Raw genomic sequence first — 17,244 nt, forward strand, 5'->3', positions numbered from 1 at the left:
TTATCACCACTATCTATTACCAAACTTTCCCTCTCCCCAAACAGAAACTGCATCTACTAACTCCCTATTTCTTAGCTCTACCCTTGGCCTCTGGTAACTTGTATTCTAGTTTCTGATTCTGTGTTTCGTATTCTGATTGTTTCATATCAGTGAGATTATACAGTATTTGTTCTTTTGTGTCTGGATTATTTCATTCAACATGATGTCTTCAAGGTTTATCCATAATGTCTCAAGTATCAAAACTTCATTCCTTTTCACAGCTATATAATATTCCATTTAATGTTTTTACCACATTTTGTTTATCCATTCATTTGTTGATGGACACTTGGGTTGCTTCCATCTTTTGGCAATAGTGACTAATGCCATTATGAACATCAGTATGCAAATATCTGTTCAAGTTCCTGCTTTTACTTCATGCAAGTATATACCTAGAAGTGGAATTGTTGGATCATATGGTAATTCTATAACTTTTTGAGAAACTGCCACACTGTCTTTCACAGTAGTTGCACCATTTTACATTTCCTCTTGTGATATTTTTGTCTGGCTTTACTATTAAGGTAATGTTAGCCTCATAGAATGAATTAAGGTGTGTTGCCTTCTCTTCTGTTTTTGAAGATTTTGAGCAAGATTGATGTTAAATCTTTTTAAATGTTTGATAGAATTCATCAGTGAAGCCATCTGATCCTGGACTTTTCCTTTTTGGTAGTTTTTGATTACTGATTTCAATCTCTACTTATTATAGGTCTACTCATATTTTCTAATTCTTCTTGAGTAAATTTTGGTCAATTTTGTCTTTCTAGGAATTTGCCCTTCTCATCTAGTTCATCTAACTTGTTGGCATGCATTTATTTCTAGTGTTTTCTTATAATACTTTTTATTTCTGTAAGATTGGTAGTAATGCTCCATTTTCATTTTCGATTTTGATAATTTGAGTCTTCTTTTTCCTTGATCAGTCTTGCTTAAGCTTGGTCAATTTTCTAGATTTTTTCAAAGAACCAACTTTTTGATTATTATTTTTCTATTCTGTATTTTACTTATCCCTGCACAAGCCTTTATTATTTCCTCATTCCTGCTTGCTTTGAGTTCAGTTTTTAGGTTAGGTTTTTGATTTGAGAACTTCCTTCTTTTATAGTGTAGCATTTTCAGCTCTAATTTCCCTCTGACTATTGCTTTCTTTGCATTCCATAAGTTTTGGTATGTCAAGTTTTCATTTTCATTCATATCAAAGTATTTTCTAGTTTCTCTTGTGATTTCTCCTTTAACCCTTTTTTTTTTTGTTTTCATATATTTGTGAATAAATATTCTAAATTGTTTGCTTTCTGGTTTTATTCCCTTGTGGTCAGAGAATGTACGTTGTATAATTTCAAACTTTTTTAAGTTTATTGAGACTTGTTTTATGGTCTAATATATCATCTGTCCTGGAGAATGTTCCCTGTGCCCTTGAGAAGAACATGTAGTCTGCTGTCACTGGGTGGAGTGTTCTTATGTCTGTTATGTCTATTTGGTATAGAGTGTTGTTCAACTTTCCTAGTTCCTTGTTTACCTTTTGTCTAAGTGTGCTATCCATTATTGAAAGTGCAGTGTTGAAATCTCCAGCTATTATTGTTGAACTGTATTTCTCCTTTCAGTTTCATCAGTTTCTGCTTCATATATTTGCAGCTCTGTTGTTATGTGCATATATGTGTTTATAATTTTTATAAATTCTTGATTGAGTGACAGTTTTATGATTATGTAATATCCTTCTTTGTCTCTTATGACAATTTTTTACTTAACATCTGTTTTCTTTGGTATTAGTATAACCATTCAAACTCTGTTTTGGTTACTGTTTGCATGGACTATATTTTTCCACCATTTTACTTTCAACCTATTTGTGACTTGTAGACCACTGTTGTAGTCTTTTTTATCTGTTCTGTCCATCTTTGCCTTTTAATTGGAGCTTTTAATCAGTTCACTTTTAATGTAATTAGTGATACTGAATTATTTGCTTCTGCCATTTTTATTTTTGTCATTTGTTTGACCTTCATTTCCTCCATTCTTGCCTTCTTGTGATATAGCCTGTGCATAAATTCAAAATTGTTTCCAAGAGTACCTAGTCCCCAAGATGGCCAAATAAGTAATATAGGCCCTGTAGTCTCTGAATGTTCAAAAAGGATGTGAGACAAATGTGTATTCAAGGTTGCATCTGGATATGCTAATTCAAGCTTACCTGAGATGTGGGCGATATGCTAATTCAAGCTCACCTGAGATGTGAGCGATATGCTAATTCAAGCTCACCTAAAATATGGGGGTACTATAATTCAAAACTTATCTGTTACTCAGACAAACACTTAACTAACAAGGAAAGTCATTTTCTTTCACAAAAGCACCATTTAACTCCCTACCCTTATATCTTTTCTGTATAAAAGGGAACCCAAAATTCTATTTGGGGCTCAGTTTTTATTAGGACGAGAGTCTGCCCAGCCCGGCCGGTCGAAATAAACCAACTTCCTTCTTGGTACTCTCGTGTCCTGGCCTTCGATACCACGCACACCCGATTTCTCTACAACACTTGAATTTCATATTTTTTAATATACTATTTTGAGTGCTTTTTAAAAAATTACTTTTATGTTTTCTAGTTATTTTCTTAGAGTTGCTATGGGGATTAAAATTAACTTATTAATTTACAACATTCTTGTTAGAATTACTAACATTTCCATTTTAATAATATAGAAATCTCTTATACAGCTCCATCAATCCATCTTTATGTTGTAAATGCTGCACATTACATCTTTATACATGTGTGCCTATCAACATAGATTTATAGTTTTTGTTTCATTTATTTGTCTTACTGATTTTTCAGATGTTAAAACAACTTCACATTCTGAGGCTAAATCTAGTTAATAATGATATATTGTTGTTTTATCCTTGTAAGGTATTGATGGATTTATTTTCCTAATATTTTGTTAAGGATTCTTTTTTGTCTGTGTTCAGGAGGGATATTGGTCTATAATATCCTTTTTTTCTTTTTTGCGTATAATGTCTTCCTTAGGTTTTGATATTAAATTTGTTAGCAAAAAGTTGTTCAGAATACTCTAACATCCTTTTAATGTTTGTAGAGCTGTGACTTAAAAAAAAATGCTTCTACTAGATAATAGCAAACACTTAATAGTCCTTAACTACATTCCTTTCGTTTTACAAATATTAACTCCTTTAATCCCCACAACAACCCATGAAGTATCTATTATTACCATCTGTATTAGTCAGCCAAAGGGGTGCTGATGCAAAATACCAGAAATTGGTTGTTTTTTTTTTAAGGGTATTTATTTGGGGTAGGAGCTTACAGATACCAGGCCGTAAGCATAAATTACTTCCCTCACCAAAGTCTATTTCCACGTGTTGGAGCAAGATGGCTGCCGACATCTGGGAGGATTCAGGCTTCCTGGGTTCCTCTGGGCTCAGCTCCTCTGTTTTCTCCACAAGGTCAGCTGTTGACTATCAGGCGAACGACTCTGTCTCTTTCCCCGGGGCTCCAGCTTAAGATCAGTGTCAAGCTACATCAAAACTCCAACATTAACAACCCTCAACTCTGTCCTTTTGCCATGCCTTTTATCCTAATGAGGTGGCACAAACAAAGCCTAATCATAACTTCATCATGCCCAGGTACAGACCAGATTACAAACATAATCCGATATCTATTTTTGGAATTTATAACCATACCAAACTATTATAGCATCCCATATTATATATGAAGAAACCAAGTTAAAGTAAAAGAGCTTAAGAGCCTTGCTTAGGTCTACAGAGTATGTATGGTATTGAGGGATTGGACGTTAAACCCAGGTGATCTAGATCCAGAATCTTTTTATTTATTTATTTTTTAAATGATACATAGATCACACACAATGTTACATTAAAAAATATAAGAGGCTCCCATATACCCACCCCCACACCACCCTCCTCCTACATCAACAACTTCCTTCATTAGTGTAGTACATTCACTGCTTTCGATGAATACATTTTGGAGCACTGTTACACAGCATGGATTATAGTTTACATTGTAGTTTGCTCTCTCCTAGTCCAGTGGTTTTGGCAGATACATAATGTCCTGCATCTGTTCCTGCATTATCATTCAGGACAACTCCAAGTCCCGAAAATGCCCCCATATCACACCTCTTTTTCCCTCTCCCTGCCTTTAGCAACTCCCATGGCCATTGTTGCCACATCAATGACATAATTTCTTCCATTGCTAGAGTCACAATAATTCTATAGTAGAATACCAGTAACTCCTTTCCTCCATCCTGAGGTAGGTCCAGAACCTTTGTTTTTAACCACTCTTTACTGTGCCTTAAAACAGAGATACCTGTTCTATTCTAATGGAATTGTTTTGTGTTCTTTCTAGAAACCATCCTTGCTTCTATCACCTTTGTACTACTATTGAAATATTTGTTTATGGTATTCTAATTGGATCTTGGAATACCTTTTCTGCCATAAAAACATTATGTATGATGCCTAGGCATAATTGAAATGTTAGCATTAATATTCTTTTTAGGTTACATAACACATTTTAAAAACTTCTGAGTTTCCCTGGGATGTTCACTTGCAATTTATTATATGAGACATTGTTTTTGTGGGAAAATGTTAGAAGAAATTTATTCTAAAATCACTTACCTAAAAGTTTAGACTTCAGTTATGTGGGGATTGTTCTTACACTTTATTTTGAATCTTTAACCATTTGAATTTATTGTGCAGTTTGTAAATGAAAAAAAGACAAAATTTGTGCAGAGATTTTATTTTTTAACTTTGATTAATTTAATAAATATCTTTCAGGGTTACTTGAATGTTCAGAAGAATAGTCTTCTCCAGGTGGATCAGAACTGTGTTCGCAATTCTTATGATGTCTTCTCTTTGTTACGGTAAGAAATTTCTCAAGAGTCCCTCTGAATTTTCTAAAGAATCTTCCTCATCTTGGATTTGTGACATTTCAGTCTGAGGAAATATATGTTAGCTTTAGAAGCTGTTATTCAGACTTAGCATTTTTTAGTGAGAGCTTCATAAATTTTATAGCTACAGTGATTTAAGTTTATCTCTTTCACAAACTCTTTAGGAAGCCATTTCCTTTCTCTGGGCAGTGGGAGAGAGTGGTTGGAAGCAATTGATCTTAAAACAGGGACAGGAGCTGTTTTTAGGTCTTCTACACCATAAAAAGCACTAAACAGAGGTGCAAAATTTAGACTTATTAAAGTCTTAGCAACTGTAGCATCACTAGAAAAGCTCTCCCACAGCTTCAAGCATGGCTTATAGTTTTGACCTGCTGTTTATCTAAAAGGGATTATGTTTGGCAAGCCAAAGGAGCTTTGTATGACTCTTATGCTCAGAGGCTTTAAGTGCCTCTGCTTTATAGTTTCGTAGTGTCTAGGTTTAATTTTGAAAGGCTTTAAAATTTGGTTTTAACTTTAAATATGGTAGATCTTAATGACATTTTCTCGGGAGGCAGGCTACCAATATAAATGCATTTCAGAATAAAATTAACAGTGACACTCAACCTGTGTTCATCCTAGTCAGACAGATTTTTCATTGAAAGTTGATTTTGGAAGGATTTTTCTAATGTTTACATAACACATCATAACTTTTAGACCTTTACACATCCTTTACTTATCTACTAGAAAAAGGGTCCAGAAAGGTGATTGGAGAAATGGTTATTTTATAAACACTGTAAAAAGGGTCTTTCCTTTGCAAAAATTGTATCTTATTACACAAGACGGTATAGAGTTTGGTCATATGGACTGTGTAAATTGCTTAAGAGACAATGATTTTTCCTAAAGTAGCCACATAGAGTTGCTGAGTTTTAATTCTTCCCGAGATGTGCTTTTATCCTGACTGCTTAGATTATGTAATAGAGCAGACAGGATTAGTAATTAGATGGTAGAGATGGAGTAGGGAGGTTCAAAAATATAACTTATGTTTTTTAGCCTTACCAGTTTGGGACTCATTGAATTTTAGGTATTGGAAAGGAAATAGTTTCAAGTATGAGCAAGTCATTAATATTTCTTGATCTCTCCTTCACAGTAAAATGAGGGTATTGATAGTTACTTTTATGATGTTTTCCATAGCTAAGATTTTGTGATCTTACTAGAGGAACCAGTATAATTAAAAGAAAAAAAAGAATACAAAATCAGGGAAAAGAGGAAGATTTGGGATAAGGTAGAATCGTAGAAGCTGAATGGGGAGAGAGATTCAACGAGTGTAGAAAGTTCTGTGATGAAACGAAGAAAGACTTGTGAATATTGGGAAGCAATATGATATGGTAAGGAATGCTTTAATTTGCCTGATCTTGACTCTAATTATTTCTGACATCCTAGTTCATGGAACCTCTCTGAAGCAGTGATGTTGCATACTTGTGTAATTTACAGAGCATTTTTCATATCTATTATTTTATTTTCATAGAAGGGATTAGTGATTATTTATCACAGATTATAACTTTTGTTGAGGACAAGAGGCCTTACATACTTTATCTCTCTGAGGGCACATAGCAAATAAGAACTAGATAGAGTGAAGGCTGGTGTAAAGGTTTTCTGATTAGGAAGTTTTACAGATCTTTTCCATAGTCTTACTTGACCGGTGGTTGTCAGGTGCCCATAGCATAATGCCTGAGAATATTTTCTGTAAAGCATAGAACTTTCCATAAATGTAGAATCATCATGTTAATTTGGCAGTTGTTCAGTTATTTAACATTGATCTTGCAATGTTGTGGCTCTTAGGGTTTTCATTTCTAGAGTACCTTCTAGATTCTCAGGTGTGTCAACAATTCATATTGCCTTATTAACCGTCACTTCCTCATCACCATTTATAGTTGGTAAGATAGATATACTTTTTCTGAGCTGTGTCAAATATCTATTTATCGGCCAGATTACCTGAACCCAGGGAGTTAGCTCTAGAACTGGCAACTTTAAATTGTACTTATGAAAAGAAAATTTAAAAAACCAAACCAAAACAAAAATTGTACTTTTGAGGGAGTGGATGGGCTCAAGCAGTTGAGTGCTTCCTTCCCACATGGGAGGTCTTGGGTTCGGTCCCCGGTACCTTCTAAAAACAAAAACAATCAATAAGCAGACAAATGAGACCAATGGTTGAGTGCCGGCTTCTCACATACAAGATCCAGGGGTCAGTTCTCAACCCTGGTACCGTAAAAAGAAAATGCGCCTGTGAAATTTAATGAGTAAAATAGAATTTTCTATGAGAATTTTTTCAGACATTTACAAAGATTAACCATCATCTGCTCTCTTAAGTACTCTTTTCCCATAGATTTTGCAATGATATATGTAGAGTATTTGGGAAACCTGTCAGATTTCGTTCATAGTAGTTTTCCCTCTTTAACTCAGGCAAACATGTATATCATCATGTAAACATTTGTTGCAAACTGTGAAAGAGCTTCCTCAAAACATGACTAACTATAACCCATATCTTATATTTGGTTATTTCCTCTCCAGCCTACCAAATTATGAACACCCTGTGTTCATATATATGACATTTGTTATAGTTCATGAGAGAACGTTCTCATATTTATTCTGTTAACCACAGTCCATCTTCCATCACAGGATATTCCTGCGTTACATAGTCCTATGTTGTACAATCCATTCAATTTGTATACTCACTTGCTCTCATTGTTGTTCAGAGTTGTACTTTCATGACCTCAATTTTAGAACATTTTCATTATTCCAAAAGGAAAAATCCCATGACCCCTTATATCCCCTTAGTATTGAAAAAAAAAAATCTTCTTGCCGTTGCTGCAAAATATTACAATATTACTGTTAACTATTGTCCATAAGTTATATTAGTTGTAATTTTCCTATGTATCACCATATTCTTACTCTGTAAAGAACATTCTTATAGAAAAAATAGCACATCTTAACTAAAGCAAGGACTTTGGAGTATCTGAAACCAGGACGTTAAACTTCTTTCAGATGGATGTGTTGTACCATTTTGTAGGAAAACGACCTGATATTTCATTCAGATTCTTTGGCTACTAGTTAAGAATTTAGGTGAACTCCAGTGTTGCCAAAGCATTAGCAACTCTTTCCAAGTTTTCATCTAGTTTGTTTGATGGTAATTGAACTTTTCCTTCTTAATCCTTGGAAATGTCTGGATTAAGGGTTACCTTTTACATAAGCAGACATTTAATTTGATGCCACATTGCTCATTGTTCCACTTGACACTTTAATTTAAGATGTTCACCACCAGGGGTCAATGTTGCTCCTTAACTGGCATTCAGAATTTCATTTATTTTGCAGTTTTGAGGTGTGAAAAGTAGGGGATTTCAATGTTTATTTTTAAAAGTTAACTTTTTTCTCTATATTATTATTACTTCCAGGTTAAGGAGTTTTCTAGATTTATAAGGTAGCTTTTTGTTTTGGTTCTGTTGGTTTTTTTTTTTTTTTAATTAGAGAAGTTGTGGGTTTATAAAATAGCATGCAAAAAATACATGGTTCCCCTATAACAAAGTATTTAATACTTTGCATTAGTGTATATATTAGTGTATATACATTAGTGCATTAGTGTATATATTATAATGGATAATAGCACATTTTTATTATTGTGCTATTAACTGTTGTCCATGGTTTACCTTAGGGTTCACTGTGTTGTGAAAAACACATTGTATTTACCACATTTTGTTTATCCATTCATTGGTTGTAGGACACTGAGATTGCTTTCATTTTTTGGCAGTTGTGAATAATACCACGTTGGTGTGCAAATATCTGTTTGAGTCCTTTCTTTCAATTCTTTTTAGTAAATGCCAGTGGGATTGCCAGGTCATATGGTAATTCTACATTTAACTTTCTGAGTAACTACCCAGTGGTCTTCCACAGTAACCACACCATTTTTCTTTGCTTACCAGCAATGAATGTGTTCCTGTTTCTCCATATCCTCTCCAACACTTGTTGTTTTCAGTTTTTTAATAGCAGACATTCTAATGGGTGTAAAATGGTAACTTACTGCCGTCTTCATTTCCCTGATGGCTAATAATGTTGAGCATCTTTCATGTGCTTTCTGGCCATTTGTGTATCTTCTATGGAGAGATATCTACTCAAGTCTTTTGCCCATTTTTAAATTGTTGCTTTTTTTTTCTTTTTGTTATTAAATTATAAGATTTCTTTATTCTGGATATTCAGTTTTTATTAGATATATGGTTTCCAAATATTTTCTCCCATTGTATAGTTTATCCTTTTACTTTAATGATAAAGTCCTTTGATCTACAAAAGTTTTAATTTAAATTTTTATTTAATTTTATTTTTTTGATGTACCGGGGGCCAGGAATTGAACCCAGGATTTCATATGTGGGAAGGCGGTTCTCAACCACTGAGCCACGCCAACTTCCCTGAGTTGGTTTTATTGTTTTTGCTTGTTGCTTTGTTTTTATTTTTTCAGGAGGCATTAGGAAATGAACTCAGGATATCCCATGTGGGAAACTGGGCACTCAACCGCTTAAACCACATGCTCTTCAAAAGTTTTTAATTTTGATGAGGCCCATTTATCAATCTTTTCTTTTGTTGCTGTGCTTTGGGTGTAAAGTGTAAGAAACCATTGGCTAATATGAAGTCCTGAAGATGCCTATGTTTTTTTCCTAGAAGTTTTATAGTTCTGGCTCTTATATTTAGGTCTTTGATTCATTTTGAGTTGATTTTTATAATGGTGTAAGGTAGGGGTCCACCTTCATTCTTTGACATATGGAGGTCCAGTTTTCCCACCACAATTTGTTGAAGTAATAATTCTTTCCCAGTTGAGTGGTCTGTATGCCCTTGTCAAAAATCTGTTGGCCATATATCAGGGCTTCTGCCTGAGCCTCTCCCTTCAGCCAGGAGGCATCTTTTTAACTGCCACTGTGCAACCCTCTAATAAGCCCTGAACTAAGTATAAACAATAAAGCTTTTTGCAGCAGGGGGAAAATCTGTTGGCCATAAATGTGAGGGATGTTTTCAGAATTCTCACTTGGCTTCATTGGTCTACACTTCTGTCCTTGTGCCAGTACCTTGCTGTTTTGAGTATTGTGGGTTTATAGTAAGTTTTAAGTTTGAAATGTATGAGTCCTTTAACTTTGTTCATCTCTTTCAAGATGCTTTAGCTATTTGGGACCCTTACCCTTTCATATTATTATTTTTAACTGAAAGCAAACTTCTTTATTTTATATAGCGTAGAATATAATGCAGCTTGGCAGGATGTATATGGCGCTGTGCAGGGGAAAGTATTTCAAATCAACCAGCAGGTTAAAGCCTTTCTGCACTGTAGACTTTCCTCACAAAAGCATAGGACAAAAAAAAAACGAAAACAAAAATATGAAGCCACCTGGGAAGTGTGTTGAGTCCAATGGGAATGCAGCAGTGATGCCACTATCCTGTGTCCTGTCACAGTACTGACCACGTAGTTATGACAGGGGAGGGGTAAGGTAGGTAGCTCGGGCCATGGAGAGTTATTTTCATACTTCTAAAATTGCATAAATCCGTCCAAAAAATCCCAAACCAGGATAAGAAAAACAAATCCTATACAGCCTTTACAACAAATAAATCTCTAGCCAGCTGGAGGTAAAATACTCAGATACGTATAGAATATGTATAGGTTAGAAAGCTATAAATACGGTTAGGAAAAAGTCCTTTGATTAGAGTAGGATGCTAATTAAATCCAAGCTATATACTAAATTTTATTCCTAAGACAGGAAAGGCAAGGCTGTGGGGAAAGAGACACCCTGCCACATTGCTGGTGAAAATGCCCAAACAGTACAATAGTCCAGGAAATTGACAAAGTTTGATATGCATTAATTTTTTGACCCATTCATGAAACTATAGGAATTTAACCTGAAACTACACCTCAAACAATACCAAAATATATGTGCATAAATTTATTTAGAGCAGAATTGTATGTGTGCAAAATACACGTACATACTGATATTTAATACCAATAGGTGTGCACGCATAAATGGGTAGGGTGACAGGTGGACCCTGATGTTGAAGGGGGCCTTCTGTTCCCAAATGGGTAGAGCCAGGCTCTCTTTCCCTGTACCCCAAGACCTGTCTCCATTCCTTTCTCCTGACCCCTTTGGACTTATTAGTCATATCATGAATAAATGAGTTATTTGTTTTGTTATTGTTGTTGTCGAACTTTTGGTCACTCACAATCAAGAATGTTACTGGTAACCACTGTGGTTATTGATTATCATCGTCCTTGTCCTCATTCTGAGAAATTGATATAAAGTCTAGTGATCCAAAAACAAAAACAAAAAAGCCAAGCTATAGGTTCAATACCTTTGCGGGTCAGTTGGCTTCCAACAGGAAAACCCTACTCTTCAATAGCTGTAAAATGTACCCCTTATCCCTGTGAACCACTTCCCAAATATGCTTTTGGTCATAATGGGGACCACGACTATGGAGATAGAAAAACAACTACACTCACCGAGTCAGCACCGTCACCTTCTCATCTGAAGAATAGCAGTCACTGAATGTGCTTAGTGGCTTGGGGAGCATGGAATTCTACCAGCAGAGCAGGCAGCAAGGCATTACCACTTTCTGATAACTTTTTCTCTACTTTGAGCTCAGCTTTCACATAGCTTTAGTTTGGTTGCTTAAAACTTTTTCACTATAATACAGCAATTTGAATAAAACTTGTCAAAAGAAAAAGGTGGCAAGACACTAAAATGCTAGACCCGTCAGTGGCACACAGTCTCCAACCCTACTGAATTATATTCAGAGTTTAAAGTCCACGATATAAAGAAAAAGGAAAACGGAACAAACTGATGAAATGGAAATTGTCATTAGTCTTGCTCAGAGAAGAATCCCTAGGGGCCCTACCAGGTGACCGGGTTTTAATGGACATGACATGTATTATGTACATATGCTTTCCAGAGAGGGCATGTTAGTGAATTTGGGGCACTGTTCACATAGACTATAGACTGTGTGTCCAGGTTGCCCCATACACTTCAAAAATGTACAATTCAGGTGCAAATGTTCCATGAGGTTGTCTGGTGCAGAAAGCACAAAGTAGGCAACAAAGTGGGCTTCTACATGGCTAAGTGGAAGCCCCTAGCAAAGTCTCTTTCACACTGCACTGTCTTCATAAGTCAGCATGGCCCTATCTAAAGGACCTACTGCACAGTTACTAAAAGGTTCATTTTTTAAAATTGAAGTATATCATTCATACATGAACACACATAAACAATAAGTGTATAGTATTGCGACCTTACAAAATAAACATACGTAACATCGCACAGGGGTCTCATACATCACCCCTCTACCAGCTATTTGCATTGGTCTGAAAACTTTGTTACAAACTATGCAAGAGCATTGTCAAAATATTACTAACAACTATATTCCTTATCTTACATTTGGTGTATTTTTCTCCCAACCCATATATTTTTTTAAATGTATTTTTGTTACAGATATTGTGAACTTGCAAAACAATTATAAGATGTGTAGATTTCCCATAAAACTCCACACCCTGGTGGAACATTTGTTATAGATTATGAGATAATATCATCAGACTATTACCACCAATCATGGTCCATAGCATACATTTGGCACACTTTTTCCATACACCTCTATTATCAACACAATATAGCTTGGCATTAATGCAAGAATATTATAGTATTGCTATTAACCACAGTCTATAGGTCACACCAGTTGTAGTTTTCTCATGTTTCTCCATATTCCCATCACCCTGCAATAGTGATGTACATCTGCTCTAGCTCACAGAAGGACTTTCTTGCATTTGTACTCTTAACCACAGTTCTCAACTACCTCTGGGTTCACTGTGTTATTCAGTCCCTAGATTATTCTTTAGCTTTCTTTCTTTTGACATTTACCCCCCCAGACTACCTTTTTCAGTCACAATTAAATGGTTCATTTTTGCTTTGAATACCAAAACTACAAAAAATCAGTTTATAAACTTTTTCCAAAACCACCACCAGATCAAAACAATCCCCCAAATCAAAGCAAAACAAAATACTGTCAAAATGTTAATCACCCGTCTCCTAAAATTACAGCCATCCATACATAGCAATTGATTGGGAAAAGAAAGGGAGTTTGCTCTATTTGGTGACCACATGGCCAGAAGGTTCCCAAGAGTAGCGGATGGTTTATTATTTGAGAACCATGGAGTGGGTAACAGCTGTTCTTTACTCCCTTTTCAGATCAAGGGGAAACATTTTGGAGTAAGCTCTTCTCTCTTTCCTAATTTCAAGATAAATTTTATAACTCTTTGTATTCAAGCCTCCACAACTTAGCCTGCTTAATGCTCTGTGAGTTTGTGAATTTTTTAAAAAGCAATTTTATTGAGATATATTCAAATACCATACAATCTATCCAAATTGTACAATCATTGCCTTTTAGTATAATCACGATGTTGTGTGTTCATCCCCTCAAAAATTTTTAGAACAATTTCGTTACTCCAAAAAGAAAAACTCCTCATCCCTTAGCAGTCATCTCTCAATCCCTCTATCCTTCCCAGCCTTACATAACCACTGATCTAATTCCATATTTATAAATTGATTTATATTTACATTTTATATAAATGGAATCACACAATATGTAGTATTTTGTGTCTGTGTAATTTCTTTTTCAATACATTGTGCAAATCAGAGCCCTTCTATGTACAAGCATTTAGTAGTCCATGAACAGTATGGATTGTCACACACTCTACCCCTGTTTGTGGTTATAATCTGAACAAGGTATTGCATTGCATATGTTGTCCATGGTAAGGAGGCTCCAGTTCAATCTCTTCCAGAAAGTTTAGCAGAATCGGAGCCAAAGCACCAGTTCTTGGTGGTTTTCTGTTCCCCTTTGTTCCCACTCCCCAGCCAAGGTATCTGTCTTTTAGGAAGCCAATCCAGAGATTGGGTGGGTTCTCTGGAAAATACTCAAGAGCAAGCTTTAGGAACAGCCAGAAACACAAAACCATTGCACTCATTTATCTGAGTGGGAACTGCCAGCTCTAGGGTTTGGCCACTTAGCCACTTAGAAACTTAGAAGTGAAGCCTTCGGCATAGGGAACACTGCAAACAGCAATCCACAGCCAGGAGGTAAGCAGGGCTGTCTTCAAAGCTGGTCAGTGTCAGGGTTTCTACTTCATTGGGATAGCACTTGGAATCTGCTTTCAGGAATATGAAATCTTCTGTTACTACAATAAAAATACGTCTTACTTGGTCAGTGGTTGCATTCTCTCCTTATGTTTGTTCATTCCTCACTGTTGAGGATTTTGGAATGGTGATGTCCATACTGCTTCAGACTGACCGGGGCTATAGACCTTAAGGGGAAGAGGGAAGGAATTGTTTGGCTTGCAGTTGTAGATACTCTTTGCTCTTTGGGATGGGGATTGTCCGAACTCTTTGCTCTTTGGGATGGGGATTGTCATTTTGCTAGTTGTCCTGGTGAGTCCGATGAACTGGAGAGTATGTGTTGCCGCAACTCTGCTGAGATTCAGGGCTCAACTGGCATATGCACAGGCCAAAGATTGAAGTCTCTGGGACATATATGTAAAGAGTATAGTGCTAATTATAGGTTTAAATAAAAGGGGTACAAGAATCATGTGTAGGGAAGTTATAAGTTGAGCCTAAAACTCAGTTACAGTGAGGAAATAGAGTATCATATACTCCAACATAAGGCCCACTGATGGAGTGTTGATTTCATGGGGTTGTGTACCTTGCATATAGTGTCCAGATGTCTCTAGAACCCTCAGGAGCACCCCAGTTTGAGACTTTGTTTACTGTGGCACTTAGTGAGATCCACCTGAGATGTACATAAGCGTAACCTCTGGAATGACCTCCCAACTCACTTTGAAATCTCTTAGCCGTAAAAAGTATTTTGTATTTGTTTTTTCTCCCTTTTGGTCAAAGTCCTTTTCCAGATGCATTGCTGGTTGGCACTTGGTAATAATCCCTCATTCCCCAGAAGGCTCATCCCCAGGAGTCATGTCCCACATGGGGCTGGGGGGTGTATGGGGGAAAGTAGTTAATTGCTGAATCTGGCTTAGAGAGAAGCCACATTTGAGTGACAAGGAGGCTTTCAGGAGATAACTCTTAGGCTATATATATCGTTAGGCTAAGTTTCAATTTAACAAGATTAAGGTTCATAAGTACAGGCATTAATATCAAGGGGTTGGCTATTGGTCTGTTTTCTTTATTAGGCACTTCCTATATACTCTTAGAGTTTCTTTCCACTCTATTTAAAGAACATAGCGGGATTCCCTTGGATGGGAATTTAATATTTTGTTGGTTATTGTGTGGGTCTCCACCCACTGAGATCACAACCTATGACTGCATGAACACGTTTGTATTCCTTAGAGACATGCCCGGGGTGCACTTTCCCCACACATCCCCCTACCACAAACACCCTGCAACAATGACCCTCCCTTGCCATAGTTGCCAAAAGAACACTGCCACAATTGTATTCTCAACCACAGTCTTCAGTCTCCCCAGAGCTCACCTGTTCCTTCCTCCAGCCATCCATGTTATGTATTTTAAGCAGATAAATGTTGTTTTAATTGGTTTAATTGAACTATCTTTCAAGTTACAGAAGTCTTGGGTTTTGTTGTTCCTGTTATTGGTTTGAATCTGGCAGAATGAGAATTGTAAAAAAATTTTGTCAGCGGATAAAAAGGTTGACTCCTGTCAGATTTTGGAACCTTTAGTTGCCTCTTTTCTTTCTGTCATTGCTGTCCATACAACACCTGGTGAGAGTTTCAGGCTTTTGTGGCTTTTTATCTTATTCTTTATATAGATTTTTCAGGGAAGATCTTTATCTGGCTGCCTGGAGGCAAGCTGCCTTTCCCCCTCCCTTTGGTAGAAAATACTGTCCCCCATAAAATTTCAATTTTAAAAGGGAAATGCTAATGTCCAATAATTAATGTATGTAGGTATAGAAAACCGTTACAAGGGCATAACTATGACTATAATCTTTAAATTAGAGATGGGATAATGAACATTTTACCCCTCCTAATGGTATCTTCTTGGTGGTTACAATAATTAAATGATATACATCACCTCTACAGAACACAACTGAGAACCCTGCATAAACAACGTTTGTATACTAAAACTCATAATATATATTTCTCATTGAAGAGACCGTTAGGCTATTACTCAGTGTCTCTGTTCATTTTTTAAAAATATATTTTCTATTGAAGTATATCTTTCATACTTGAACATGCATAAACAATAAGTATATAGTGAAGATTGTGACCTTACAAAATAAACATACATAACATCAAACAGGGGTGTCATACATCACCCCTCCATCAACACTTAGCATTGTTGTGAAATATTTGTTACAAACTGCAAGAGCATCACCAAAATATTACTGTTAACTATAGTCCCTATTTTACATATGGTGTATTTTCCCCCAACACACCCTATTTTTTAAAAATATATTTTTATGAAGAGATTGTGACCTTGCAAAACAATCATGTACATGTGTAAATTCACATACAACACCCCTTCACCAACACACCACACCGTGGTGGAACATTTGTTACAGATTATGAGATAATATCATCAGAATATTACCACCAACCATGGTCCATAGCATATATTGGGTACACTTTTTCTATACACCCCCATTATCAACACAGTACATCCTTGGCATTGAAGCAATACTATTATAGTATTGCTGTTAACCACAGTCTATAGGTCACACTGATTATAGTTTTCCCATGCTTCTCCACATTCCCACTACCCTGCAATAGTGATATACATCTGCCCTAACTCACAGAAGGGCACTCTTCCATTTGTACCCTAAACCACAATTCTCATCCACCTCTGTGTTCACTGTGTATTCAGTCCCTAGATTATTCTTTAGCTTTATTTCAATTGACGTTTACTTCGCCAGACTATCCTTTTCAGCCACAATCCCATTTATAAACCAGTTGCTACTCACTATAATGTGTTACCATCAACTCTATCCATTTCCACACTTTTGCAGTCAAGTTAATTAAAACTTCTACATACATTAAGCATCAGTAGTTCTTTTCAATCCTCCTCTTATCTCCGAATAACCTATACTGTAGATTTTAACTCCATGTTTATTCTTCATATTTAGTTCATATTAATGAGACCATGCAATATTTGTCCTTTTCTGTCTGGCTTACTTTGCTTAGTATATTATCTTCAAGAGTCATTCATGTTATCATATGTGTCCCAATTTCATTTCTTCTTATTGAAGCGTAATATTCATTCATATGTGTATACCACATTTTGTTTATCCATTCATTGGTTGATGGACACTTGGGTTGTTTCCA

General features: G+C 36.0%; 1 protein-coding gene across 5 annotated transcripts in view; it reads left to right on the top strand.

The window, feature by feature from the left end:
- UVRAG (UV radiation resistance associated) overlaps nt 1-17,244 on the top strand; it is a 402,827-nt gene that overhangs the window by 90,488 nt on the left and 295,095 nt on the right. For all 5 annotated transcript variants that reach the window (XM_058305983.1, XM_058305987.2, XM_058305986.2 and 2 more), the window contains one exon: nt 4,804-4,889. In XM_058305983.1, the coding sequence (XP_058161966.1) occupies nt 4,804-4,889 (86 nt within the window). The remainder of the gene's footprint in view (nt 1-4,803; nt 4,890-17,244) is intronic.

This window comes from Dasypus novemcinctus, chromosome 10, assembly GCF_030445035.2.
Source record: "Dasypus novemcinctus isolate mDasNov1 chromosome 10, mDasNov1.1.hap2, whole genome shotgun sequence".
In the NCBI taxonomy this organism is placed as follows: Eukaryota; Metazoa; Chordata; class Mammalia; order Cingulata; family Dasypodidae; genus Dasypus; species Dasypus novemcinctus.